The following is a 26,466-nucleotide window of genomic DNA, read 5'->3' on the forward strand; positions in this document are numbered from 1 at the left end:
AAAATGATAGCTAGCACAAATTAACCAGCATATCAACCCATTACGCAATGTTAGGTAATTCTTTTCCACTCTGTTGTAGCACTGCCCATGCGGAAATACACGAGCACCCAGCTAAGCATGTTCCTGCACCAAAGTACTGGCAAATACCCTTTCCATTCAAGAAAGCCATGCTTAAACATGCACGTTATTTGAAATGACATCTGTATTTCATCAACAGATGAAACTGTTCAAGTCTTGCAGTGTGAATGTGATAATCCCTTTCCTACAAGGGAAAAGTCAGTAGGACGGTATTTGAGATGAGATAAATGCGGCCAACACTGCTTCTTTTATACTTGTGTCCAGCAAAGCAGTTTATATGTATATATCTATATATACAGCCACACACACACATATGAGCTGCAGAAGTTCTCTTACCTCCAGAAGAAGTAAGCTTCCACTTCCAATACGCAATTGGGCACTGTGCTGTACTTTGTATTTTCTAGGGATGCACTGTAAATACACTAGAAGAAATCTGTGATAAAGCTGCTTTACAAGCCCCACCCAAACAGAAGTATGCCATATAATTAGCTTTGACAAAGTTCATATCCAGGTATACTTTAATCATCAGATGTAACAATGCAGCAGTTCCACAGAACTGGTTAATTTCCCTAAGTAAACTTTTTATAAAGACAGCAATACCTTTAACTTTAAGCTTCATGTAATAGAAAACAGTAAAATTGTATCTATGAACTTTAAAGAGGACACTGAAGAACAACAGTAGAGACACACTCATGGAATGCGGATTCTTAATACAGTGACTTAACTATGTGAAGTTCTACTACTATGTGAAGTTCTTCTACTTAACATTAGAAGATGGCAAGTGCCTTACAGAAGAGGGATTAATTTCAAACAAACATCATTAAAGCACACCAACCATTGCTTGCTATGGGGCAAAAAGCAAGAGGCAACTGTACAGCCTTCAGGGGTGGATGAAATCTTGACGATGACAACCAAGAGCCACAAGGCATGCTTGGTCCATAACAGCCTCTAGAAATAGGACCTGCCTCCCTCCCCAGACTTAACTAACACAGGAAAAGACAACTTTTTCACATTTGAGTTTATTAGAAATGGATACCATAAACAAGACCTGTACAAAAAAATAGCCGAAATTGCCCAGAATTTGGTAACAGTTGCACGGTGAGAAGTTATCGTCTTGGGCCCCCTCTTCCTCTTCCACGACCTCGGCCTCTGCCACGGCCTCTGCCACGGCCTCTTCCCGCAACTAGCAGATGAAACAAAAAGGATAAATCAAGTGAGACCCAGAAGTCCTTTCACTTTGATTAACACATTCTGTTTCAAGCATAAACAATGTAACACACTGTTCCTCTGTGATGAGACAGATATTAAGTCTGTTAATGCTTAGGAAGTTTCAGACAATATTTTCATCTTTTGTGTTAGGTTTTTCAGTATACCGCCTCCACAGACTACTGTCTGTGGCTTCACTGCAGAAATAAAGGGATGTAATAGTTGGCTGCTACCAAATGCTAGGGTAAGTCTGACAGAGAACTATGATTCCTCCTCTTTTTTTTTTTGTACAAAATCTAGCTTTTCAGGCATCAGTAAAAGCATATGCAAGACAATTCTATTTTGTTACTATTCATTACAGTAGAAAAGATTATTTTTTTTTTGCCACAGCTCGCACTGTGGTTTATAAAGTAGTCTGCTAAAGGGAATGTGAGTTTTAACACTCTGTGAGATTCCCAAGCTCAGCCTTTCTCAGGCACCATGTGAAAGGGCAGAATTTTGAAAGGATCCCACCACCAGACAGCTCCTACTGTTTTCAATGATGCCTCTGCCAATTTCAGATGTGATTCTCAGGCCAGGGACTTGGCCGTGTGCTCTTGCTTTTAAATACTGCTATTTAATGGTAAAGGGAAGACAACCACAGAATAATTCAGGCTGTGAGCAACTGCTGGAGGTCAGGTGATCCATATGGTGATAACATGTCATTTCACCCGTTTCTCCTAAAGAAACATAACCTGTCCCGTCAGATTGCAAGGCTACCTACAAACTTTTGAAATCACTGGTTAATTTCAAGTAAGTTTGTCAGGCTAGGGCCCCAAAAGATACTTAAAATTCTGTGGAGGCGGGTGGCCGGGTAAGAGACACACACTAGCATCCACATTCAAGAAAGAGGCTGTAACAATTATTCTGCGCCATCTGATAGTACGTAGGTTAGAAATGCAGTGAAGACAGAAAGACCAGAGGCATGGGACAAATTTGCAAGAAGCAAGCCATCACTTGTTTTGCTGGTAGTAGACTGTAAAAAACCAGAAGCATCAACACCTGACTAAATGATTACAGCATCTACACGCATCAGTATAGTAGTGTTCACTAAGTGGTCAGACCCAAGGCACATGTGTCACGTACATCGCTCAGCCAGCACCCTGCCTGCCACTGACAATCTCATTTCCCGAGGACAGATCATGTGTTACACACTTTTGAAGCCCAAGGGAAAAGCACAGCACGACAAGTTGCAGTCAGAGTGCTTTGGTACACTGAAGATACAAGGAGTATTAAACTGAGGTAGACAGTGCTATCACAGATGTTCCTGTTCACATCACATCATGAGGTTCAGAAAAAAAGCAATCCAGCCGCTCTCATTTTTCCATGTGGTCAGATTATTTTTAAGGGACATGAGAGGAGCAAAATGTTTTCAGGAGCTTTATCCTTATTCTCTACAAAGCCAACAGCTGTGCCACTTGCACTGTGTGCTGCACCCACCTGAGGGTTGCTTACACCATTTCAATAAGGTAAGCACACCAATTCATGACATATGCATGGATCAAAGACCACAGATCCAAATACTTAAACACCAATTACAGGAGAATCAGTATGACGTTATTTTAGAGTCAATTAGCTTTCACTTACAACTTACTATTTTAAAAACAAACAGATTAACTGCTGAGCAAAATACATGCTGCCTGTAGACAAGCTACAGATTTTCAGGGGTTTGCTGGATATTAATCTTTAATAGTATGGATTACAACTGAATTACTCTCTAGCCTGTTAGGCTTCTGGGGAAAAGGGTTTTTTAACAGCCTTTTTTTTGGGGTGTAGGGTGTGTGGTGTCGAAGTTACAGGAAAAGCGGAGTAGAACACTGCTGGGAGCCAAAGCTAGAGAGTTGCTCATCCGAATACAGCCTTGACTCCCTTAGATTCTCACCTCTCAAATTTGGTTCTCTGACAGATTGTTTTTACCCATTACCAAGCGAGATTTCAGTGAAGCATTCAGCACTGTTCAAGAGGCTTTTCTGTACTTTCTTATTAGGCTATGTGAAGTTCCCTGTGCAAACCGGGGAAACACACATGAAAGAAAGCTCTACAGATGCCAAGAAGGTAGGCAAGGCAGACTTAGCTAGTTTGGTATCAAACCACCAAAGATGAAAGAAATAGCTGCCAAAGGCAGATATTAAGACACTCAAATCTGACGTCTTCAGATTCAGAGTATTAAAATGCATACAAAGGCAGAACAAACACGTACCGGAAAAGCACAAACTAACCTGCTTCTCTTTTCTTCGATTTGACTTTTGGTTCAACATCCACTAGCAAAGTATCCAGAGGCAAACTGTCTGGCAGAATGAAGTATCGGATGTTATTCCCTCGAATGCTCAGCGTCTCCAGCTGTACAGGTTCTCTGTTCTTCAGTGTCATTTTAACTGCCTTGAGATGCGTATTCATACTGACATCCACCCCTGAAACAACAGCAAGTCTAATTTCAGCGATGAAAGCCTATAAGATGGTCCCTTGTTAGCTATTTTTAAGCATGCACATACTTTGAGATTTATCCTGTTCATTAACACCTGCTTCTGCCACTCATTAATTCAGCCTCTAACTGAAAGAAATTAAGTGTCTTTTTCCTCTCTTAAATCCCTGATCCCTAATTTATCAGTTGCCGTCTTTAACACCTCATTGCTAGAGATCTTTATCTAGGTTCTGGCAATAGCAATTTCGTAAATGGTCAGAATTGAACAATAAATAAACCGCCACTTATTACAGAAGCCTAATACTAGTCTTTTTACTCCTTTAAAAAGAAAGGAAACAAACCTTTGAGGAAGAAATCTAAATTGATCGTTTCCTCTTTCTGTAAGCCTTAGAAAAATCCAACTGCCAAAGTAGTTGCTTATTTTCTGATAAATACTAGTTATTTTCTGATAAATACATCTAATACTAGTGTGGCATCTTCTATGAAAGTATGTAAAACACACTCCTGTAAGGAACCATCATTGTGGTTACAAACTCCATGAACAGCCAGTATGTAAAAATGTATGGAATCAACACCATGCTCACTATATTGTGCTATGCATAATCCAAAACTGGAAAAAAGTCTCAGTTGGATGCACGTATTCAGTAACACCTTGAGAAGCATTTAAAAAAAAAACAACAAAAAAACCCCAACCCCACCCCAACAAACCCCCTGTTTTAAGTGTTTATTTTGCACATCACAAGCTTTGTGTGGAATCCGATCTCAAACTGTTAAGATCAAAATGAAACTAACTTTTTCAGATGAAAAAATGTAGGCAAAAAATACAAACTGCAGTTTACAAGCACCTGCTGACTCAGTGACAGGACACTCACACGAGCAGAATTCTAATGTGTTCCAATACTTGTACAAACAACCCTTCGTGGCAAAAATAATTATTGTCTTGTTTCATAAACACAGAAAGACAAACTGTAAGGCGTCTTGCCAAGGTAAGGAAGCCAGTGGCAGGCCAGAAGAACCATTGTGCTGTGCTTATTCCATGCATTTTTCTGTCTTCTCCCCTTATTTCTAGATTTCACAGCTCACTCCACCTGACCGGCCCCCCCGGTGTGTGTAAGGTATGCATTACACGCAACGGGCCCTTCAGCAAGCCTGCTCCGGCCAACCGACACACCGAGAGGAAGAGCTTGTACCGTTTGCAGATGGCACAGCAGTCACAAACAGAAATTCATGGACCAGTGTGAAGGGAAAGTTGCCGTTTTAGAAAGAGGGATTGCATTCAAAGTTTTTACAGATTCTTAGCAGAAAACGAGAGAGAATTTGCTCAACAATTAAGCCTGCAAGAACACCGAGGTCAGGAGAGAAGCAGCTTGTTTGCTTCCTACCTAGCTGGGTTCGACAAAGCGTGCTGCAATCAGACACCAGGGTGGCGCATTCAGGTCTAATCAAAGCTGATGAATCTGGCTGCAAAATAATGGCAGTTTTGAACTTTGCCAAATCTCAGAAGATACTACTGGCCAAAAAAGCACCTCAGCAATCCCCTGGAATCTAACTCTGCCAAGTTTGAGTTTTCTTTTAACAGTGGGGAGAAAAGCTCCTAAAGGCAGCCTGGGGTGAGTGAAGGAGATCAAGCACATTCATCAGCTTAACTGTAAGGGTTTGCTTCACTGTATACAATGTGCCCCTTCGACATACCCAATCGTCTCTAAAGTAATCCTAGCACCAATATTCTCAGAACAATACCCGTTATTGACATTATTAAAGCAAACAAAAATAGTCCGCACGTTTTTCAATACATACGAGAACCATAAAATGAACCATAAAGGCTTTCCCTACAACTTCCAGTTCAGTGACACATGGAAGCACCTGCTAGACAGTAACACCCACAAACTTACACACAGACGGCTGGCAACAGCAGGGGACCAGATTCTCAACACCAGGATTCCTTTTTGCCCAAGCTATGTGTCTTCAAACCCATTTCAGGAAATCTATGCAAATATATGCAAAGATGCATTCCCATATAATGGAACCATTATTTTAACCAGAGCAAATCCAAGCTCAACAGAAATAATTCATTTTTTACATTAAAACTGCCTATACCCAAATTTAACCAATGTAAGACCATATCAGCACTTAAGATTTGCCATTTATCTGTGCTACCATTAAAAAAAGAAGTCCCTCTTCTGATGATTCAGCTGTAACATTTTTATCGCTTATTGCAATTTCACAAATCAAAGTCGGATATACCGAAACATCTTATATAAAAATTTAGCTGCATATCCACTACCAGTTTGATACGGTAGTAAAACTACCTCAGCAACATTATCATGCTGCTAAAATTCTAAAAAAATATTGTGCTTACACCGCCTTTGCCACCAGTTTGGAAAAGTTTACTTCCTTCACCCTCAAGCCCGTTTGTAAGCAAAGCCTGCAGTCTGGCGCAGAGACTCCCAGGCCTACAGCAAATTTACTGCCGCCCAGCAGCACTTTATAGAAAAGAAAGCTTGTTATAAAATGTTTCAACAACGTAAGTTTCACCATGGGTGAACTCACCCACAAGGATGTGAAAGATGATCCATGACCAACTGAAATTTCCATGTGTTTTCATGGTTGCCCACCGAAAGCTGGGCGGTCACAGCTCTGCACTTTGTCCCCAGCAGCTTTTGCCATCGCCCAGACTCTTTTGTAACGAACATAACTCACGGCTGTATGTAAAGATCTGAATTAAAAAGAACATCTCCTGCATCTTACTGAGAAGGCCCCCACAAGAGGGAGTACAAACCGAAAAAGCTCAGTCCAAGCCAGGGCTGCCGACTGTTAGCAGAGAGGTGACGTTAAGGCCACGCTTTGCTGCAGGCCCCCCACCCGCCCTGCCGTACCTGTGATAGTTCCATGCACTTGTGTCCCATTCTTCAGTTCAATGGTCACAGTCTCATGGCTCAGCTTCATCAGAAACCTAGGGGTTAAAAAAAAAATAATCAATTGTTCACTCCCACGTAAAGCCTTAACACTTTTAACGCCCTCCTGTTGAAGAAAGCCAATATATACCGAGTATTCACACCCCCGAGCTTCCAGAGCCACCGCCCCCCGAGCTCGGGGACCCTACGGAGCGGTTTAGCGAGGCGGTGACGACTGCAAGCGACAGACACCCGAGTGCCCCCCGGCCCGGCAGCGGGGGCGCCCCACAGACAGCGCGGACCCCGCGCCAACCCCCGCCAAGCGGCCGTCACTGCACCCCGGCGGCGCCGCCCGTTACCGCCTCAGGCCGGCGCCCCGACCCGGGCGGGGTTCCCCTCACAGGGGTGGCTTTGCCGAGCGGCCTGCGCAGGCCGCGCCCCGGGAGCGCCTCCCCGCTGCCGCACGGCCCCGCCAGGCCCCACAGCCGGCTAACGGGGGTCGGCAGGCCCCGCGGCCCGGCCCGCCGCCGTCACTCTGCGGGCAGCCCGAGGGACCGTGGGCAGCCGCCGCCGCCCGCCCCCGCGGCCGGGATGGGCAGCCGTCGAGCGCGCGGGCTCCCCGGGCCGGGCGCGGCAATCCGCCTCCATCCGCTCACCTGACGAGCTTCATAGCGGCGGGAGGCGGGCGGCCCGGGGCAGGGAGCGGCGGGCGGCCCGCGGGGCGCGGCGAGCCGCGGGGCGGTGCGGGCCCGGGCGCGGGCGCTGCGGAGGCCTGGCGCAGGCGGAGGGCTCGGAGCAGGCCGCGGCCTCCCGCGCCAGCAAGCGGCCACCGAGCGCGGCGATGAATGGGCGGAAGCGCCGCTGCGCGCGGGGCGGAAGGGGCGGGGCGGCGCATGCGCGGGCGGCGCGGCGGGGGGCAGCGGGCCGCACCCTGCCCGTGGGAGGGGGGGCCCTGGGGGGTGGTACAGCCGCTCCTGCCTTACACTTTAGAGAAAAAGGAACAAGTTTGGGCGATATTTTTCGGTGAATATTTGAGTAGTTCACTTTATACCTGTCTAAGCTTTGCAAAAAAAAAAAAACCAAAACCCAAACCCAACCGTAAAACCTTTAAATAATTTAATTTTTTAAAAAACTTACAGGCTCAGGATCCGAAATTGCGTTTTTAACAGTTTGGTCTGTGCACGGCCGTCTGCTCACCGAGCAAAGCCCCAGCCTGGTGCGGCACCGACCAGGCACCGGTGACTGACAAGACCCAGGCTGGAAGAGGTGCAGCTCTTACCGCGATACAATTAAAAAAAAAAAAAAAAAAAAAAAAACAAGAAAGGAGATGTGCGCCTGCAGCAAGGGAGGGAAAGGAACGACCCCCTGCCTTTCCACCCCGAGCACCCATTGCCGTGGTTAATAAACCCCGACAGTCTTGTGAGGGAAGATTAGCCCCGAGCAGAGGTGACAGTGCAGACTTTAAGCATCAGAGGTGCAGGCAGGTCTCGCGCAGAGGTCCAGCCGTGGCTGTGAGGACTGGCACATGATACTAACACGAATTTGTGACATAGGGTGCAGAGCCAGATCATCAGTCTTCACGCACAGAATAGCAAGATCTTCACATGCAATCACCAGGAACAAAACCCAAGCATCCTTCTGGTAAGAAGGAGCTCCCAAGGAACACTTTGGGAACACAAACTGCACCACAGGCAGTGTATCTAGAAAAGTTGAACATTTTATTGTCATTTATGAGAACACCATTTGTGATTTTAGAAATACAGACTCTTTGCAAAGCTCTGAAATACAGGTGCCTTCCGACTTCTAAAACCTAGCTTATTCTATGTCTTACAAATTTCTACTAGCAATTCCAGTTTGGTCTTTGCCGTAACAAGTTTTTTAAAGATGCAAAGATTTAGTTATAGGCTGCAAGACAACTGAACTGAGTTTCAAACACCACCTACCAGTGAGCTACCAAAACCATTACTTTCAAATATTGAGTCTAGGATGGTCTTGTACTTCATGCCCATAATGGAGTTCACCTTTGAAAATTTTAAGTTAGAGGATTTTCCAGTTAGCCATCAACTGGTATTTCCATTATAGCATCTAGAAGCAAACAGATACTTTGCAAGTACTAGTGCTTATGAACAGGTTATGTTTACACGAAACCCAGAGAGGCCTCCAGAAACATTCAAGGTTAAAATGAACAGTTAACAGTTGCAAAAAAAAAAAAAAAAAAGATCTGTACATATTTTCAGTCGTAACACAAGGCAACACTGAAGTATCAGCATTTTGTGTTTTAGCTTCAATAATGACAACTGTGCTACTCCTAGTATTCTACATGTTTCTCCCTTCCCCCCATTTAAATTTTATACTCGCAATCTGAATATACAGCTGTACTTACAGGAAATATTAAACAATGCACAGCGCCTTAAGCAAGCTCCATGTCTGGTTTGGAACAAACCATACAAAATAAGTGACAAAATAGTTTAAAATTGGTCCTTGATTAGGATTACTTGTTTTTATACAGCTTGGAAGCACTAAATTTAAAGACACACATTTATTAACCAGCACAAATTATTCTGTAGCTTTTTTTGTCTCTTTTAAAGAGTGTTACAGTATCATGCATGAAAAGCAAGCTGCTGCTCCCAAGTGCAAACATGGGGTTTAGACTAAACACTTTCTCCCCTCGTTGTTATTCCTTCCATCACAGATTACTTCAACATAACCAAGAATAGAAGCAGCTGACTAGCAAAACAATATGAAGTTCACCTTTACATTGTGACCCATTCTTAAAATTAAAGCAATACTTTGGACCTTTAGCATAAGGAAGGTTCCATAAACACTGCCAAGGATTTTTACATTCTTCAATTTCATTTACATCTTTAGAAAGAAAATTCTGTATTTCAACTCGCTACCTAATGAATCTTCATCTGGAGACTGTAGTACTGAAACAGTGCAAGACATCTGCAACTTCAGGAACATCCAATTACACTGTCCTTTCACCCAAACAATTAGTAGAATATGCATCAGTCCTAGATAAACAAGACAGGATGAAAAAGCTCATTTTGGAAGAGCATTAGGATTGAAAAATCTTTCATATTTAGTGAAAAGAATCCACACACAAATATGCATGAAGGACTCCTTAACATGGACTTTATCACAAGTGTAATCCAGCTGTAAATCTCAGAATAGACTTTTATTGGTATGAAGCCGTATTTGTTCAGAGACCACGATTTGAAGCTCCATTATTAATGCTTCAACATCTGGGTGTTTTGACACAGGAACAGCATCAGAGCTCTCTCCTGTCAAGCCAGAGACCAAAAATTCAACTGAAAGAGCCCAGGTGGACTACGAGCTTAAGCAGTCCACTTCTGCTCTAACACACTCCAGAAAGCTGGCTTTTGCCTTTGCGTTACCTCAGCAAGAGTGGAGTCCCCTCCACCAATGCAATATTCCAAAGACCATTGCAACGAAGACTGTTGAGTCGGGTCTCAGTTGACAACTACCACTGGCAAAGGACATTATTTTCCCACCACCACCCCCCACCCCCCCCAAGGCTGCCAAGGAAGAAAGTTAAAAAGACCACTGTTTGGTGTGGAAAGCAGGTCAGTAGAGACTCCAAGTGTGGCTTGAGGAATCCTCAGTACCAAGCCGCTTTCCACACACACAAATTCAGTCCATCTTCTCTTTCTGGACCAGCTTGGGTGCATCTACAAAATCCTTGCCATTGTAAAGGATGATAGCAAAAGTTCCAAAGCTTGCACTTCCCCAGAAAAGCACATAGGCCAGTGTCTCAGTCCATGTCTCACCTGTTAAGAGTCAGATAAACAGTTTATTATCTCCAGCTACCACAGGAAGTATTTTTAGTACAAAAAGGAAAATATTTCAAGCTCTCCCTCAGAGATCTGCTGTCCACTGAAGCGAGAAGCCCTTCATGGGTACTGGTGTCTTTTCTCTTTCCATTTCTACCTAGGAAAACTGTTTGCCACACAGTTCTTGGACTTTGAACAGACAGGTACAGAAGTCAGTCAAGAGATCTATTAGCACTAAGGTCAGAAAATTAAAGCTAAAAGCAGAAGGAAAAAAGCCTTCACAACTCCTAACAGATTTAGATTAGGGGGACATCCATCAAGATAGGCTTATGCCTATATTTAAGTTTTCCAGATTGACTTTCTGCCCAAAATTAGGTAGGTATTTTGGGGTTTCATCCAGCCTATACAGCTAGATGTCTACTCAGCGACTACTAGAGTCTACTCACTATTAAAGCGACCTCTACAAGAGTTTTAACATTGTTTTCTACAATACCTCAGGTTTTTCCACACTAATGTTATAGAGTAACCCTCAACCTCCAGAGCCATGCTCAAACACCTTTTAGTATGACTGAAAAGCAATTTTTTAGTGAATAGTTTCTGGAAAGCATTTATAGAAAGCCCACACATGAGCAAACTTTTTGTAAAATTAAACAAAACAGTGACTTACCAGCCATCAGCAAACAAATAATGCACATTGAGAAAGCAACCACCATAATAATAGGCAACTGGGGAAAGAGGAGAAGAATAATCACTTATTATAGCAGCACATCTAGTCCTTAATCTCCTTTAAGATGGCCTGTACTGCAGAGCTATTTACCTGCTATCAGGTACAAAAAAATTTGGATGGCTCCAAAATTTGGAAGAGTGTGTTCAATAACTACTAGATAGGTGTATTTTAATTCTTAACCTATTAAGAGAGGTTGAGGTTCATCTTTTGTTTAAAAAAGAAAATACACCAGCCACTAGTCAAACCCATAACATCCCCAAATCCTGTTTCACAAAAACAGAAGGGAGAGGAAAAGTTTGTGTGTGTTACTTCATGCAGAAACAGACTGTATGAGAAGAGATTTCCCACAAAAGAAGCTTGTGAAGGAAACAGTCATTGATGGTGACTAGTAGAGTATCTCCCTCTCCACTTCATAAAGCAGATCTTAAAGAAAAGCAAGCAGTGGGTTTTTTTTCAATACCTCAAGGACACTCCGTTTTCTGTCAAGGGAACAGTCTGGGTTTGGTCTATAAGCAGGTATCATAGAAACATAACCAGATTATAGGGATGCTTCATTAATAAATAGACAAGTTCTACTTAATCATATGAAACAAGTGACTAAAAGGTTGTACGTGTTTCTCCAATCATGAATAGTCTCCATACTCACAGCTAAGAACTTCCAGTCTTTCTTGACATGTAGAGGACTAGCAGGTTCTACTTCATCCACTGAATAATTTCCAAGAAAGAGATCAATTGCATCCTGGAAGAGAAAGGGAAAGCAAGAGTTAAAATGCACAGCAATGTTTATCAAATACATTTCCCCACGTTAAAAGCTTAACTTACTTGTCTAAATCCATCAGAAAAGTTATTTTTGTAGTAACGTATTAATGAGTTCCAGCCATCCATTATTAAGCCCCACTGAGTTCTCTTCCCAGTTCTGCAAAAAAGTTTCGAAAGATATTTAAAATAGATCTGTAAATCTGAAATTACCTTCCTGAATTTATGAATTTATAGCTCATTATTCAAGTGTGTAGTATGTTTAATGAATACCTGCATGTAAATACATTTGCCTAGTGTTGCCTCTGCATTATTACCACACATGTAACAAATTACACTTCTCTCCAGCCCACAATATATGTCCCTTGAAGAGACACATTTTCTTGGTTTTACATCCAAATAGGCTTCTCTCCTTTCCTACAAACACAGTGAAGAATGGTGTTCTGTAGATTTTAGTCTGACATTTTACTAAAACTTACATTTTACAGTTTACAAAACTCTGTAATGTCTAAGCCCCAAATTAATAACCTTCTCAGATAGGAAGACTTAAAAGAAAATCCCAAACATGCCCAAAATCCCAGAAGGCCTTTACAAAAAAGGCTGACTTGCCTTGTATAATCTGTCTTTAAGGCACCAGTTCCAGCATATTGTTTGGCACAAGCATTAGCATTATCAGCCCATGCTGTGAATAAGAAAACATTAAGATTAAGGAAGTTATGTACTCTGTTTGGGGAAAAAAGCGATTGTTTGAACTCTATAAACAGCTTACCATTCTTGTAGATTTTCTCAAAGTCTGCTTGTTCTTCAATTCTCTGTCCAACATGCAGAACACCTAGCCTCTAAAACAGAAAGCATGTTGAGGCTCACTAGTAGTTTGTGAGAAAAATTAGGATTTGCTTCCAGAAAAAGCTATGTTTATTAAAATAAGAGTCTGGCCAACGCATTTCAAATACATAGTACAGTGACTCAAGTATGCAGAATGTTATTGTAGTGTTAAAGTGACATTTCTGTTCCAAACAGAAAGCCTCTCCTCTTCCAGCTTGTTAAACAAGAATACAAAAAAAATTTACCTGAAGCTGAGCTTGAAGTGACCTGCGTGCTAACAAGCTCTGAATCACATTAGTTCGATCAAGGCAGTCCATGCAGTTACTGCGGAATATTCCTTCCTGCTGAGTCACAATGTTACCATCGGAATCAACTAGAAAATAACTAGCACACACAATGGACGTCAGTATTTATAGATAACAGTCCATATAAACCACACATTTTCAGAAGTATTCTAGCAACCAAAATACAGCTGTCTTGAGCATATGAAGAGTTCTTAGCCATGTCTTTGAACTTTGATGCCTCCCTGAATTCTTCCCCTCCCACACTGATAAAACATTTAGTAATCTCAGGGCAGTATTCACTCTGATTTAGATAGCCAACCAGCAATACAGAGTTACATGCCACTGCAAAGAGCAGCTTCTGATGCAAAATCAGTGACTTGCATTTTATTTTTTTTCTAGTGACTACAGGCTGCTAGCTCCACAGATATCATTAGTAAAGTCTAACAGCAGAACTAGCCAGATTTGTATGTATCTGGGCACCTGGTTCAATCCAGTCACCTCTGCACAAAAAGTCATATAAGCAGTCAGGCACGCTTCTTCCAGGAAGGTATTCAGATCTTTAAGTCCACTACTGAAAATGTGCTACTGCCGCACTTATCTCTCCATTATGCAAACATCTGGGGTATCCAGATGTTCTCTTGCAACTGCATATGCTGATTGTTACCTCAATATTTTTTAATCAACAAAACTAGGTATTTCTAGTAATTGGTAACAAACAGCTCACTTTAAATACTAAACTGCATGCAAGTAGTCTGATAACTGAGCTGGTAAAACAAATATGATGGTCAAGTTACAGGCTAGATGTGTGAACAGGACAGAACTATACTTGTCCTTCTGCCACAGCGTGAAACTTTCTTGCCTAAAGATTTACAGACCATATTCTACAGATTAAGTTACTCCATTATGCAATTAAGAACCCTGAATGTGGACTAGCATACAACCCACTCTTACTATACAGCATTTCAAGATTATAGTCTTAGAGTCATGCAGTACTAAAAAATCAAGAGCCTTAGAAGCATACGCATTTACTTTGATCAACCTTGTGTTAACAAGATCCATTTTTATCATTCTTTGAGAACTAGTTTTGTTAAAACATGTTCTACATTGTTGTATGATTAAAGGAGACAATAACACCTGTTCTTCATTTTCCCCTCAAGCTTTGCCTAGAACTGATAGTAGAATAATTGGCATAGTTGAAGCGTAGATATTTCTGACTAATGACACAGTTTAAGTGCTGCAAATAAGTAATTTCTCAAAGAAAAGTTAAGAGCAAACACCATGCCACCACCCCAAACCCAGCAAGCCAGCTCTCATTTCTGACAGGTCTTTCACAACTAGATTTAACCTGCAGAAAATAGAGTTGTTTATCTCACTTACAGATGCAGAAGTATTTTCTGAGAATATCGGAACTCCGTTTTCTGTTTCTATTTAAGCAATAGTCACCCTAGATGAAACAAGGCAAGGTAGAGCCAACCTAACCTTGAGGAAGAGACTTCATTTTTGTATCTTTAGAAACACACGGCCTTTTTTTGTTCTTTTCCTTTATTTCAAGGAAACCCAGTTCTTTTGTAAGCCTCCAATGGCAGATGACAGTAAACAAGTTATGGGATTCAGTATTCATTCTGAGAATATGAAGGATCCTTGCTGTACAGGAAACCTACACACTTATTCCTCCTTATTTGAAGTCCTTAAAGCCCATTTATTCTTCACCTTGTCATATGTTTTTTAGGCTTTTTTTTTTTTGGTGGTGGGCAGAGAATATCATTGATTAATTTCTACTTTCCCATAGCCTTCGTTCCAGGCAAGAGATCTAATTCATGAGACTCCTGTTCTAGTCCACACCTCACTTTTTTTTAAGGTATAATATACTACTACCAGTTTTGTAATGTTTTAACTGACCTACTTTGTGCTTTATGCACAAGACTTCAGGTGTATAGGAAGGAAGCAACCAGAAAAGCAGAACAAAGTAAAGTTTCCTTAACACACTACACATGCCTACAACTAGCAAAGACCAGGAAGTGCTTAAAACACTTGTGGGACATTTAATCTACTTCTATATGACTACACAAAATAAGAATTTGTTTCCTTGTGGATTACTTGTGCTAGCAAGGGCTAACAGCGCCAGTGCCAAGGTTTGGTGCCACAACAATGTGTGTTAGAGAAAACACCCAAGAGAGCAGGTGCCTGTGGAAGGAGCACTGTTTGACACTATGTAGCAGAACAGTTTGCTGTCAACACCACATGGAATTAATACTGGATGAAAAAATACCACCTGAAGAGACTTTTTAAAAATAATAGCTTCAGTTGTATGCACACTTATTTCTCCGTTTGACCTTTCACCCAAAGGTACAAAGGCAGCTCTTGCGTCACAATGCGGGATTGCTACAATTCTCAAAATCATTTTACTGGGACATAAGAAGGGCTATACATCTTACCCACCACCAGGTCTCCAACCCTGCACGTGGTTATTGGCAAGAGAGCAGAGATACAGAAACACTAATGAATACATCTTTAGAAGATTACAGGTCTGTTTTGCTGTGCCTTAACTCAAGGCACTAGAACCTATGAGAAAGTGGTCTCATTTTAAAAGCGCAGAAGGACTGCACAGCCTTACCTAAACTCATCTTGCTGCTCTGCTAGTTGATCCATCAAAATCTGAAGTCGATCCCACCTCATCCGACTGCACTCTTTATGGAAGTCAAAAGCTACATACCTGTTCAGAAAGAGAAACATCTTTTCAGGTTACATGTGTATTGCAGTGAAGGTCTCAAAACCCCACAGGGAAGATATGACCTATAAACCAGCTAGTGACAGAGGACTGTTTTTTCTTTAGATATGCCTTCCAGCAAATATCTGTGGATTTTGTCAGTGCTCTGTAATCTTCCCGAGTCTGCACCCTTGCATGCATGGTGACAACATTTACATTTCTTTACAAGATGCCACTAGTCTGGGGAAACACATCCCGTTTCAAGTTACTGAAACTACATTCTGGCTAGTATTTTTCCTCCAGTAAGTACAGAAAGGATATGCGTCTGATTTCACATCTTTTTTCCACCAGGATTCTTTTGCCCTCCTCTCTTCCAAGGAAACGCATTGGGAACTTCAGTTCACTTTGAAATAGACCCAGGTGTTGAAATGCAACACTCTTCACTGGCATGCAGCATAATTCCCTTGATAGCTCTCTAGAAACCCGAGACAAGTTCTGTTTAAACAGCTAACCTAGCCTGTCATAAGAAAATTAAAAAGCTACTGACTTAGAACAAGATTTTAACAATTCAACTCTGGCAAGAGCTACTCTAAATAAGTGGCATTTGATTCAACACACATGAATATACATGTTTAGCTGTGAATTACAGGGCATTACATTACTCCCCTCAAGTATTTATAATCCAAAAGTTATTATTTGCCAAGTTTTCAAGACTATTCGCATGAAAAAGGTGTATATATACACAATGAAGCCTCAAGTCTTAGTCTGGCAGGTAAACACCATCAAAACTAATTAACAAAGAATAAGGATTTTGGCAGCATTAATAAAATGGGGCTACCAAACACCACTTTAACATATACAGAACATCACTAAAACAGACCCTGACAGAAGACACCCCTGAGGATAGTAAAAGCAGCACACAAGCGAGACAGACATCTATAACTACCCTGGTGAAGGCAGCAGTAGGGCATCATACAAGCAGAAAAAAGTTCAAGTGTGTCAGGATTTATAAGGACATCTTGAACATACTCTGCAATTCCTTAATTATGCTTAGACAGAAGTGAATCCTTATTAAAACAGGATGCCTTTTTGCTTACAAGTAGGATTTTGTCCTTTGACATACAGGAGTGACAGTAATACTGTGCAGCAGTTTCAAGGAAAACTGAGGGGTAAGCATCTGCGGGAGCTGGATGCTAGCCCTCCCTCTAGAAGTTAGTGAAAGCAAGCACAGGGAGGTTGTAAAATTGTGTCCTGGACTCAAGATTCCCACAAAGAGATGTAATTTCTCTTGTTATTAAAGTGCATTCTCCACTCTCTTGGTCCATTGTTACACTGATGTCCAGACATTTAAATTACATGTTCCCCTCAGTGTTTCCTCCTTTTATCAATACCAGTTTGCTCACACTCAGCACTCCCTTACTAGGTTAGCAATGTAACTACACCCTTTTGCCAGAATCTAGTTCTACAGGGCATGATTTCTTCTCCCTAAAATGCAGATCTCCACAGTTCTCATAGCATACTATTACTCCAATACTAGCATTACCATTGCCTCTGAGCTCCCTTCTTTATTCTGTTTCTTCTTTGTCCCATATTCACTTCACAGTCTCACTTCTGCTTAGAATGTAACCTCTGAAGTAGGGACATCGGTCATATGCAAGTTACTTCATAAAAATAAAACTCAAACAAATCAGACAGTTGGTAAAGGCTCCCAAGGAACTGATGATCACTCTGTGGGTCTCCGAGGCAATGCTCACTTAACACAGAACATATCATTTCACTTCACATGTACCTGACCATTCCATTTGCCATGCTGTTTACCATTTTCGCAAACGTTTGCTCAAGAGGCTTCTCTGAACCTTTTTGGTTAACCTGAGAAAGAAAATATATTATTTTTTTTAAAAAAGACAGTATTACTCAAAAGCCTGCTTAAAAGAACAACAGCTTTTTCAGGAAGAAAAAGTAAAAGCATACCAGGTTGACAACCATTTGCTTTCCATAGCTAATTATTTGTGAGTCAAAGTGTCTTTGGAAGCCATCCATCTAGTAGAGAAAGGAAATGTGTTGACAGATGTACACTGCTATTAAGATCTGTGGTTTACAAGAAATATGTTCTAATCTTATTGATGATACCACATAATTTTAACTGTTTGATGTTCTCTATTGTGCTAATATATTCCTACTTTCACCCCTCGAGTCCACTCAGCTCTCCTTAATAAACATGCCACGTAAGTATTGTGCAGCTGTTTCATTTGCAGCTGCTGCTAACAAGAACCAGAAAAACTATCCCCATTGATGTATGGATCTTTTTTTTGTCAGGCTCTGAGCTCATCTTAAGGAGTACAAGACTTCTCGCTACTACTTTTTAAAAATGAAGCTCAATTCAGTACTGCTGATTTTTATTCTTTCAATTACCATCCGTTACCCTATCACACACAAGCCCAGAAATATATTAAAGCACCAATATACAAAAAACACTCACATACATGGTTTACTGACTTGCTGATCTGTGGCTTTGGTTTATACTTGAGGTTTGGTCTTTGAGACCAGAAAAAAGGAATTGATCCACGGGTCTGCAAAAGAACGGGAACAGTTTTAAACAAAAAGACTTACAAACTCACTTGCCATTTAAAAATCAAGCAGACTGGTTTATTTTATTTGTGTGCATGCACATCTTGCATACAATCTATATTTAGAAACTATATATAGATAGGTAGCTCTGTCTAATTTAAGCCAGTTTGCCATTCCTTACATTGACTTTACCTGAACGAATGATGCCTTGCTCCCCTTGTAATGCACAATTTGTTCTGTTTCAACAAAGTTAGCAGCATGTCCTTCTGAATCAATACCTATGTAGGAAAAAAGACCTCGTTAACCAGCTCAGACAGGCTGCAGTACAGTGACAGTATATCAGCAAAAAGGCTTCCCAACCTTCCCTTTCAGGTGCTCACAGAAAACATGAAAATACCACAGAGCTACCTGAAGACTGTAAATTAAAACACCTTTGGCAAAAGTTTAGCATGATCTATACCACATTTAACTTGAAAAAAACAAAGTATACTTAACACATTTTGATATTTCTAGCCTTAGAAATTGAACAGTTTAATACAAAATTAAATACGAGTGCTTTGATACTAATATCCACTATTTAATAGCAATGATACTGTGGAATGTGCCAGTTTCTTCAAAAGTGTGTATGTTGGGAGTAATAACAGAAAGTAATTTAAATCCATTTCCTTGTTCACTTCTTAACTTGAAAGAGTTAGAGAACATCGCTATTTAGGGCTCCCCTGACAGCGCCAACAATGCTCTTAGTTGAATCTATTGCTAGGCCAAAAGGGCTATTACACACTTGCATTTAATAGTGTTAAAAACTCTACAAAACTGTTGCAGTTACGTCTAGAAGGAATAAAGAGTCAGTTTTAAGAAACACCAGAACATGCTTGAGTTCATCATACAGGTTGCTAATATTTTCTTTGGAGCAACAGCCTCTGTCACACATATAGAGTTTGCATTATTTTCAAAATAAATTTGCTATTTTACCTCTTACATAGTAGCGTACACCAGCCCTGAAACAGCTTCTTCTGGAAACCAGCAGCCAGTCAAAACACTTGCCATTAATAGAACAAGAGTGCATAGTGATAACTAATGAATAACACTAAGGAAAACCCCCAAGATTTCATTAGGATATTTCTATATATCAAGAGGTAGGTAACATCAAGGAACCAAGTGACCACATTCAAAGAAATTTGTAAACATTACTCATATCAGTAACAGTTTAATATTCAACTTGAGAGAATAATATTAGCATCAGCATAAGCATCACAAAAAGACAGACTGCAGGCAATGTCACTGATTACTACACATTAAAACTGCTTTAATTTTGAGAAAACTGGATTCCAAAGATTAATCTGTTTTATGATCCTATGTATATCATTAAGTGGACTGACTTCTGAACTTCTGTTCAGTGCTTCACCCATCTTATCCATAAATAAGCTATCTTAACATTTTATTACGCCTATTGCTTTTAACAAAAAAACCAGAACCCCACACTTCAAAAATGTTTCCTAGGCTTTTAGAAGAATCAATACCTTGGGCTGTTATACCTTGCACCTGTAAGTGCAACACACATCATTTACAGATGCTAGAACTAGCAGTAGGCTGGCTTTCAAATCAATGCCAAGAAAAATATACATGTACCATCTCCAGTGCAAGCTTCTTACACAAGAATGGTTTCCTGCTCAGCCTAGACAGCCCAAGTGCAGCAGATACACCATAATCCGGGACTAATCAACAAACAGCAGCCATTAATAACTATTTCCATTTTAGAGTCTTGTTCTGTGCTGCTTATAATTGCCTTTATTTGGACTATGGTAAACTATCAAGTCTAATAAAAAACAGCATTCATTGTGAGTAATTTCTCCAGGTAAATTCACAAGCTTTCATCCTTTGCCCCTAAAAACTGAAACCCACAACTCCAAAGCAAGCAAAAAATCAAAGTGGTTGTTTTCTGCAAGCTGCAGTATTAACATACTGCAGTTTTCTATTCTTTGAGGAATCTAGATACTTTGTCTTAAGGCTGGTAAAGTAAACAATTTATTTTCTCTTTTAAAATAGCACACTTTACAGTAAAATCTACATTCTGCATTTATGATTAATTAGGACAAAGCAGCTGTGTCACACAAGCACCTAAGCTATGTCAAAGAGCACACTGGCTGCATACACTGAACATCTTGATTTGTGTGCACTCACTCTCTGTAAAGAATTTGAAAAATATAATACAAACTGGCCCTACATAATCCAGAACATTCTCACAGTTCAAGAATTAAGACTGCAAAAAAGACCTATTCCTCTGCTTTCGTGGAAAAGCACTGCCAGATCCTACACCCTTTGATTCAACACTTGTACAGCCAACAGTTTCCTGCAAAAAAGGTTTCCTCTAAACTTAGCTGCTTAGAAATAGTCAGCCCATTTTCTGTCTGCAATCTGTCCAACTTAAATGACAACTTGCTATTGGCTACTTCCACACAAAAAAAGAACTCTTCCTTAGAAGGGGGATTTTTTTTTTTTTAATCAGCAAGGGAAATATTAAACAGTTTGGGTAACCAAGACTTTTATCACCTATAGCCTAAGTATGCCCATTATTTCTCATCACTGCAAGACCTGAACCCCAGTACAGACTGTCGAGCAAAATGTATTTAGGTTATATGGGGCAGGGGGTATAGGGGGGGAAGAATTTTATTTCATTTAAATAACTGCTAGTGGCACTGTAACAGGTCTGCTTAGGGCTCTTCCTAGCATTTTCGTCACTAAAAATCCAGTTTCTTTGAATTCTTGGGTTCTCTAAGGTGTTTGGTTTGTATTAGAACTACAACAGAACAGGTATTCCTCATGCTAATTATTTATATAGTGAAAATAGGACAGAGGAAGGTGTTAGTTGCAGTCTGCTAATTGCGGTCCACCCAGACTCTTCCACCCAGGACCTGCAGGACAAAGATTCGGTTGTTTTGACAGTTCCTATTTGCTATCTTTCCTTGCTTCTCCACTTACTCCCACTACATTTTCCATTACATGAAGTCACAGGAAAGAAGGACTGAAGATCTGCCAGCTGCTTACAGTCCTACTGGAACAGACCCAGGCTGGAAGCCATTCCCTGCATACACCTGAGGGGTGTGCGCAATGGAGGAACGAAGGAGGATGGGCAGTCCTGTTTTGCTATTCCTTTTCATGCTGCCAGTCCAGGAGCACCTCAATCACACACTGCATGAACAACACAGCCTCCAGAAAGCATTAGGCTTACTCACAGCATACAGCCTCTCTCAAAAATAAACTCATGATTGCTTTGCTAAAAAGGCTATTACCCAAAGCGTTGGTGCAGGAAGAGTAGCTGGCTAGGAGAAGCATTCCAGCAGCCTTCGGCAGAACTCCTTATCCTTTTACCATCAACAGGAACATCCAAAAGCACTCCAAGTCAAAACTGTTCTCCCTTATTTTATATCCAAAGCAAATGCTAAGTGAAGGTATACTTACAGCAAAATAAAAAGTACTACTAAGGCTGATGTAAGTATTTGCCACATTCATCTTAACCTTCAATCCCATTGTAAGACAGTTGTGCAAATCATGCCTCTAAACTGAAATACATTAAGCCTTAAAAGCAGAGTATTTGAGTTAACATGAGTGGGCTATCAAACAATGTGATGCTCATATCTGAGCTACAACTTAATTCTGGCTGTGTTCTGTTACAGTTGCCAACATGGCCACTAGAGCAGCCTCACTGGCAACCATTTTGCTGCTAGACTACCACACTGTGTAAAGCACAGAGCTTTACAACACAAAAGGATACATCCGTGCATCACTGGCGTAGCAAACCTATGGATCTGAAACACACACATAATACATGTTAAAAATATTAAACACTAGCAACCAAAAAGGATAAGTGAGTGACTATGCCTTGTCTAGGTGGTGGGTTTTTTTGATAGTTATTACTTTTTTACTTTGTTTAGGGTACAGTATTTCTTTGAGAAAAAAGTTCAAGGAAAACAGCACCATACATAATCCTTATTAGCAGGGAAAAAGTTGAAGTCTAATCCCAATTAAATGACCTTGACAAAAAACCAAGCTGCTTTGTCCTCCTGTACATGGCATTTACTCTTCCACAAACATGCCAGGTATAAAGCAGTACACGCTGAAAACCTTTTGATATTGTATTTGCTGTACCTCCACAGCAGGATGTAAGCAGAGGCAGTAATTAACACATGGCTTCAGTAGGGAGTACTTTTATGCCATTCATACTCAAAACACTTGTTCCAGGGTTTCTCCCATCCTGCCACTCCTGAAAAACTTGGTCTTTCAAGAATGTTTAAAGTTCTCCAGAACTAGAAGTCCTAAGAATTTTTACCTAAAACTATTACTATAGCAAGCCACTTCTAGTCAGCATTAGGTCATGCTTCCCCCCCATATCATTTATCTCCCTTTTTCTGTTTTCATCGAACAGCCTCACTTTGCTTTCTTTGCTGTTCCCAACACTGCTACTCTCTCATTGCCCAAGCTTTGCTTGCATAGCACTATCCAAACCACATACCCAGTCATATGCCTCTGGAATATGCACAACAGCCCTTTACCAATTCCTATCTTCACATTCCAGAAGCACTGCACAATCCAGCCTTTTAGAACAGTGCTGTAACGTAAGAGCACATCTCCACAGGTGACCAAGACAGAAATAGAAGCAGTGCGCCATTTACTTCAATAAATAAGAAGTACTGTTAGAGATAAAAGGTTGCTGTAGTGCAGAGAGTTTTAGAAGTTTAACACACAGCTGAAGTCTCTACTAGGAAGGAGCTTTGATCAGCCTGGTCATTGAGGTACTACAGCTATAGCTCACAGCCATGCACTTGTATTTGCTGGACTCAGTGAATTCAATGGTTACACTGTGCTAGTCCTCATTTGAAATAAACTGAAATAATCTAAATGGTTAGTCTTACTCAATTATCAGCTTTAAGAGCTATTCACTAAGCAAATGGAATTTAAACTACATTCAGAGCAAGATGCTAGCCAAAAAAGTGAAGAGTGAACCTTGACTATACCTAAAGATAAATAAATAGCTAAACTTCAAAAGCTTGAGAAGCATATGCTGTGCAGTCAAACTTTCCCTTTGGTTTATTAAACATGATCTCAGTACAGTATCTTCAAATGTAGACATTTCCAAAAGTCAGCTTTACTATATGTACTACCAAGGATGCTGACATGAAGTTTGAAAGCAGAAGACTGTCACTGTGCTAAACTGGAAGATGCATAGCCACATTACACTAGATTCTGGCTGTCTGAAGTAAGAGACAGAATTACAGGAAACTTGTATACTTCTAGTAAAAGTATATTACTCTTCTACCAATATAATCATTACAAAGTGTTTACCTCTGGTTGAGCAGCAAATTCTCTAAGAAGATGTCCGTTCCACACAAACCGTGGGTCTGCCTGTAGCAAGCAAAAAGCCAACATGCTTTTAGAGACCATCAGTTCTGTTTAGTTCAGCATAAAGGTAATACTGTAGTATCCAGATGGAACACCCTTCTTTCATCAGTACCCTTCATATCCTCAACATCTAAATAAAATAAGTTAAAAAAAGAACAGTTGTCTCAAAGCTCTAAGGGTGCTGCCTGACTCTTCAGACATGTGACACCATCAACAACTAAGCTGCAGTATCAGAAGAGCATTCTGGTCTTTGCCCTAAGTAATCAGGCCTTGAAGAAATTATCCAGAATTAAGAACAGCAGTAAGGTAATAATCCTAATGGGCAGAATGTAAAAATGCAAAGAGTCCTGTATGCAACAATCAACAATTCTGAGAACTGAAAGTTAAACAATATTTGTAGTTTATTTATATTCCACTGCATAAATGATCCTCTTCAGCTTTGTGTATTTCCTATTCTTAATTCACCTCAAAAGTGTCTTGAGCAGGTTGCTGAGCATGTTCCAGAAAGCTACCAGATTAGTTACAGAAGTGCCATTTGCTGCAGAATGTTAGTGCAGGCTCTGGGGAAGTGGCATAAATTTCAGCTTTATGAGGCAGCAAGCAGACAATACATCGCTGAGTATAAGGGTTAATTCAAGCTCGGTGTTGGAACAGTTCTTTGTCTATCAGGAAACAACACACACAACTATCTGCCAGAAACTGTTCAAATCCTACTTGCAGGACCTTGGACTAGTGAAAGAACACAATATGATGCTTTGGTGCCCCCCTGCATTGGGGCTGTTTCTTTCTACCAGCACTGTTTAAAAAAGAAAACACAAACCCACAAGTACTGAACCAAGACACCCACACATCAACCACAGGCCAGGCTTCTCTTGCAAAGGTGGAGACACCCAAAGTTGGTACCATCCTTTTGTTAACCCATTATACTGCAGCCACATGACTGAAATGACATTAAAATTGTTTTAACCATCTCACATCTGAACTTCCTTGAAACTGATGCCTTTTTACTGTACTTTGCCTTCCAAACAACCTGAAGTGCCCAAATTGTAAGGCAAACCAATCCTTTTGTGTCAGCAACTGCTCTTCCTGGTAAGAGTACTGCCGAGCAGCATTTGATAATGCAAAATAGTCCCCAACTATAAACTGATTTTAATTTTTTTATATATATATATTTGTGTGCTGCTTCTCCAGCTTAGATAGTTACTGTAACTAAGAGACAACTTCTCATGATTCCACTGCCACGTTCTTGGCAAAAGAAGAAGAGGTACCATTGACTTCCAATGTTTCAGTATTTCGGTGCCTAGGCAATTTAGACCTCGTTTATGCTGCCGTATAGTAAGTTACCAAATTAAAGATTCTGGAACTCTGGAAACAAGATAATTTCAAGCTCAAATTGCGTTTAAGACAAAAGCAGTATATTGAATTCATGCTTCAAACATAAGTAATAAGCATAGTTTAGACAGAATACAACATCCCAAGGGAAACAGCCATAAACCCCCCAGTTTCTGTTCCACGTTATCCTGGAATAGAATACCAAGTTGCACACCATTTATTCCACTTTGGGTGTGTCCACCCCCTTATTCTAGGTCAGAGAAATGACCTGCTTTCTTAGTTTTTTCTGCTTAGCTCCCTCTTGTTGCAATTAGAAGTGTTCAATATTAAAATCAGAGACAAACTTTCATTTATTTTGAATTCTTAAAATCCATTTAAAGCAGCGTTCAAAAAGTACTTCTAACTGCCTGATCCAGAAGTCTAACATCACACTAGAACAGATTTCTAGAACTTCATGTTGCTCACAAGCTATAAGACTTAAGGAAGGGTGGACTAGTAAGCTCAGCCACAACTCCTAACAGTTTTGATAAAATACTGCAGCACTGAACAAACTCATGTGCTGAAGCTTTACAAAACAGCCATTTCCACCCTTCTTCTAAGCACCCTATGACGCAAACTCAAATTGTAACTTGACTCTGTATACTTTGCACACTTGCCTAGTTACTTGTATTTCCTCTTGCTATCAGCTGCTTATTCCAGACAACTGTCACAGTACAACTCAATTAAAATCAGAAATAAGTCTAGTTACACAGTTCAGCAACATTGGGCTATTTTTTGCTAGTTCAGTTATAAGGACTTGCATTTAAGCAACATATAAATCTGTCTCACTAGTCTAGTGATTAAAATAGTAAAGCCATTTTTAGTTTTAACAGAGGACCATAAATGCTTTAAGTGTCTACTACCATTTAACATACTAAAACATTGTTAAAAAAAGGTTTAAGCTCAGGTGCTGCTGAAATTTGTGGTCCCATTACATCATTCTAAGCTTTACATAGTTTCCTTTAGTTTTAGAACTGATTGACAATGTCTGAGACAAATACTAAGCAAAATTAAATCCTTACCCTCTCTAGGAGGCTCATTTCCTGGAACTCTGGGCTCGTGTTCGCTAACCGTTGCAGAGTATGTGTTAGGTCATATGTTGTTGAGAAGTAAAATCCATCCACACTCAAGACATGATTAAGCATTGATAAAAACACTTTATTGTCCTGCAACTGTGGGGATGAGAAGAAGAGGACAGAAGAGCTCTCATTTATTGCCATTGAATATCTCAAACTACTGCTACTTTTAGAAGTGATGAGATTAGCTTTGCTAGTGCTCCAGCAACACCTGACATCACCCAGATATTACTGTACAAGAAGGAAACTAAGAGATTACAATTTTGATACCAGTTCACTGATAACTTAGAGCTAGCTAGCACACGGCAGCCAGATTCTGCAA

At 40.6% G+C, this 26,466-nt stretch overlaps 2 protein-coding genes across 4 annotated transcripts in view; both read right to left on the reverse strand.

The window, feature by feature from the left end:
• Positions 1 to 578: 578 nt before the first annotated feature.
• On the reverse strand, positions 579 to 7,489 carry SNRPD1 (small nuclear ribonucleoprotein D1 polypeptide). Of its 3 annotated transcripts, none has more exons than XM_037382496.1 (4): positions 7,296 to 7,489; positions 6,622 to 6,698; positions 3,543 to 3,734; positions 579 to 1,261 (listed from the first exon to the last, which is right to left on the reverse strand). In XM_037382496.1, exons 1-4 carry the CDS (start codon positions 7,307 to 7,309, stop codon positions 1,185 to 1,187), a joined length of 360 nt encoding a protein of 119 aa, XP_037238393.1. In that variant the 5' UTR covers positions 7,310 to 7,489; the 3' UTR covers positions 579 to 1,184. The 3 variants fall into 3 exon arrangements, with proteins under 3 accessions (XP_037238393.1, XP_037238394.1, XP_037238395.1); XM_037382497.1 differs by lacking the exon at positions 7,296 to 7,489 and adding an exon at positions 6,791 to 6,813; XM_037382498.1 differs by lacking the exons at positions 6,622 to 6,698; positions 7,296 to 7,489 and adding an exon at positions 6,296 to 6,581.
• Positions 7,490 to 8,338: 849 nt separating this feature from the next.
• Positions 8,339 to 26,466, reverse strand: part of SACM1L (SAC1 like phosphatidylinositide phosphatase) — a 31,064-nt gene continuing 12,936 nt past the window's right edge. Inside the window, exons 5-20 of the mRNA XM_037382491.1 lie at positions 26,091 to 26,240; positions 23,641 to 23,700; positions 22,073 to 22,106; positions 19,273 to 19,374; positions 18,493 to 18,578; positions 18,216 to 18,302; positions 17,704 to 17,772; positions 17,522 to 17,601; positions 15,640 to 15,738; positions 12,987 to 13,125; positions 12,686 to 12,755; positions 12,526 to 12,598; positions 11,983 to 12,076; positions 11,807 to 11,899; positions 11,101 to 11,158; positions 8,339 to 10,430 (exon numbers count right to left, since the gene is read on the reverse strand). Coding sequence (XP_037238388.1) covers positions 10,294 to 10,430; positions 11,101 to 11,158; positions 11,807 to 11,899; positions 11,983 to 12,076; positions 12,526 to 12,598; positions 12,686 to 12,755; positions 12,987 to 13,125; positions 15,640 to 15,738; positions 17,522 to 17,601; positions 17,704 to 17,772; positions 18,216 to 18,302; positions 18,493 to 18,578; positions 19,273 to 19,374; positions 22,073 to 22,106; positions 23,641 to 23,700; positions 26,091 to 26,240 — 1,431 coding nt within the window. The 3' untranslated portion in view covers positions 8,339 to 10,293. The remainder of the gene's footprint in view (positions 10,431 to 11,100; positions 11,159 to 11,806; positions 11,900 to 11,982; positions 12,077 to 12,525; positions 12,599 to 12,685; positions 12,756 to 12,986; positions 13,126 to 15,639; positions 15,739 to 17,521; positions 17,602 to 17,703; positions 17,773 to 18,215; positions 18,303 to 18,492; positions 18,579 to 19,272; positions 19,375 to 22,072; positions 22,107 to 23,640; positions 23,701 to 26,090; positions 26,241 to 26,466) is intronic.

The sequence above is a fragment of the Falco rusticolus genome, chromosome 4, assembly GCF_015220075.1.
Source record: "Falco rusticolus isolate bFalRus1 chromosome 4, bFalRus1.pri, whole genome shotgun sequence".
NCBI classification, from domain to species: Eukaryota; Metazoa; Chordata; class Aves; order Falconiformes; family Falconidae; genus Falco; species Falco rusticolus.

What these genes read in the sequence shown, in the direction of transcription:
- SNRPD1 (XM_037382496.1), bottom strand. An exon ending in AGTGCATGGAACTATCACAG is followed by an intron (nt 3,735 to 6,621) that starts GTACGGCAGGGC and finishes CTGTTGTTTCAG; the next exon opens with GGGTGGATGTCAGTATGAAT. An exon ending in ATCGAAGAAAAGAGAAGCAG is followed by an intron (nt 1,262 to 3,542) that starts GTTAGTTTGTGC and finishes TTCATCTGCTAG; the next exon opens with TTGCGGGAAGAGGCCGTGGC.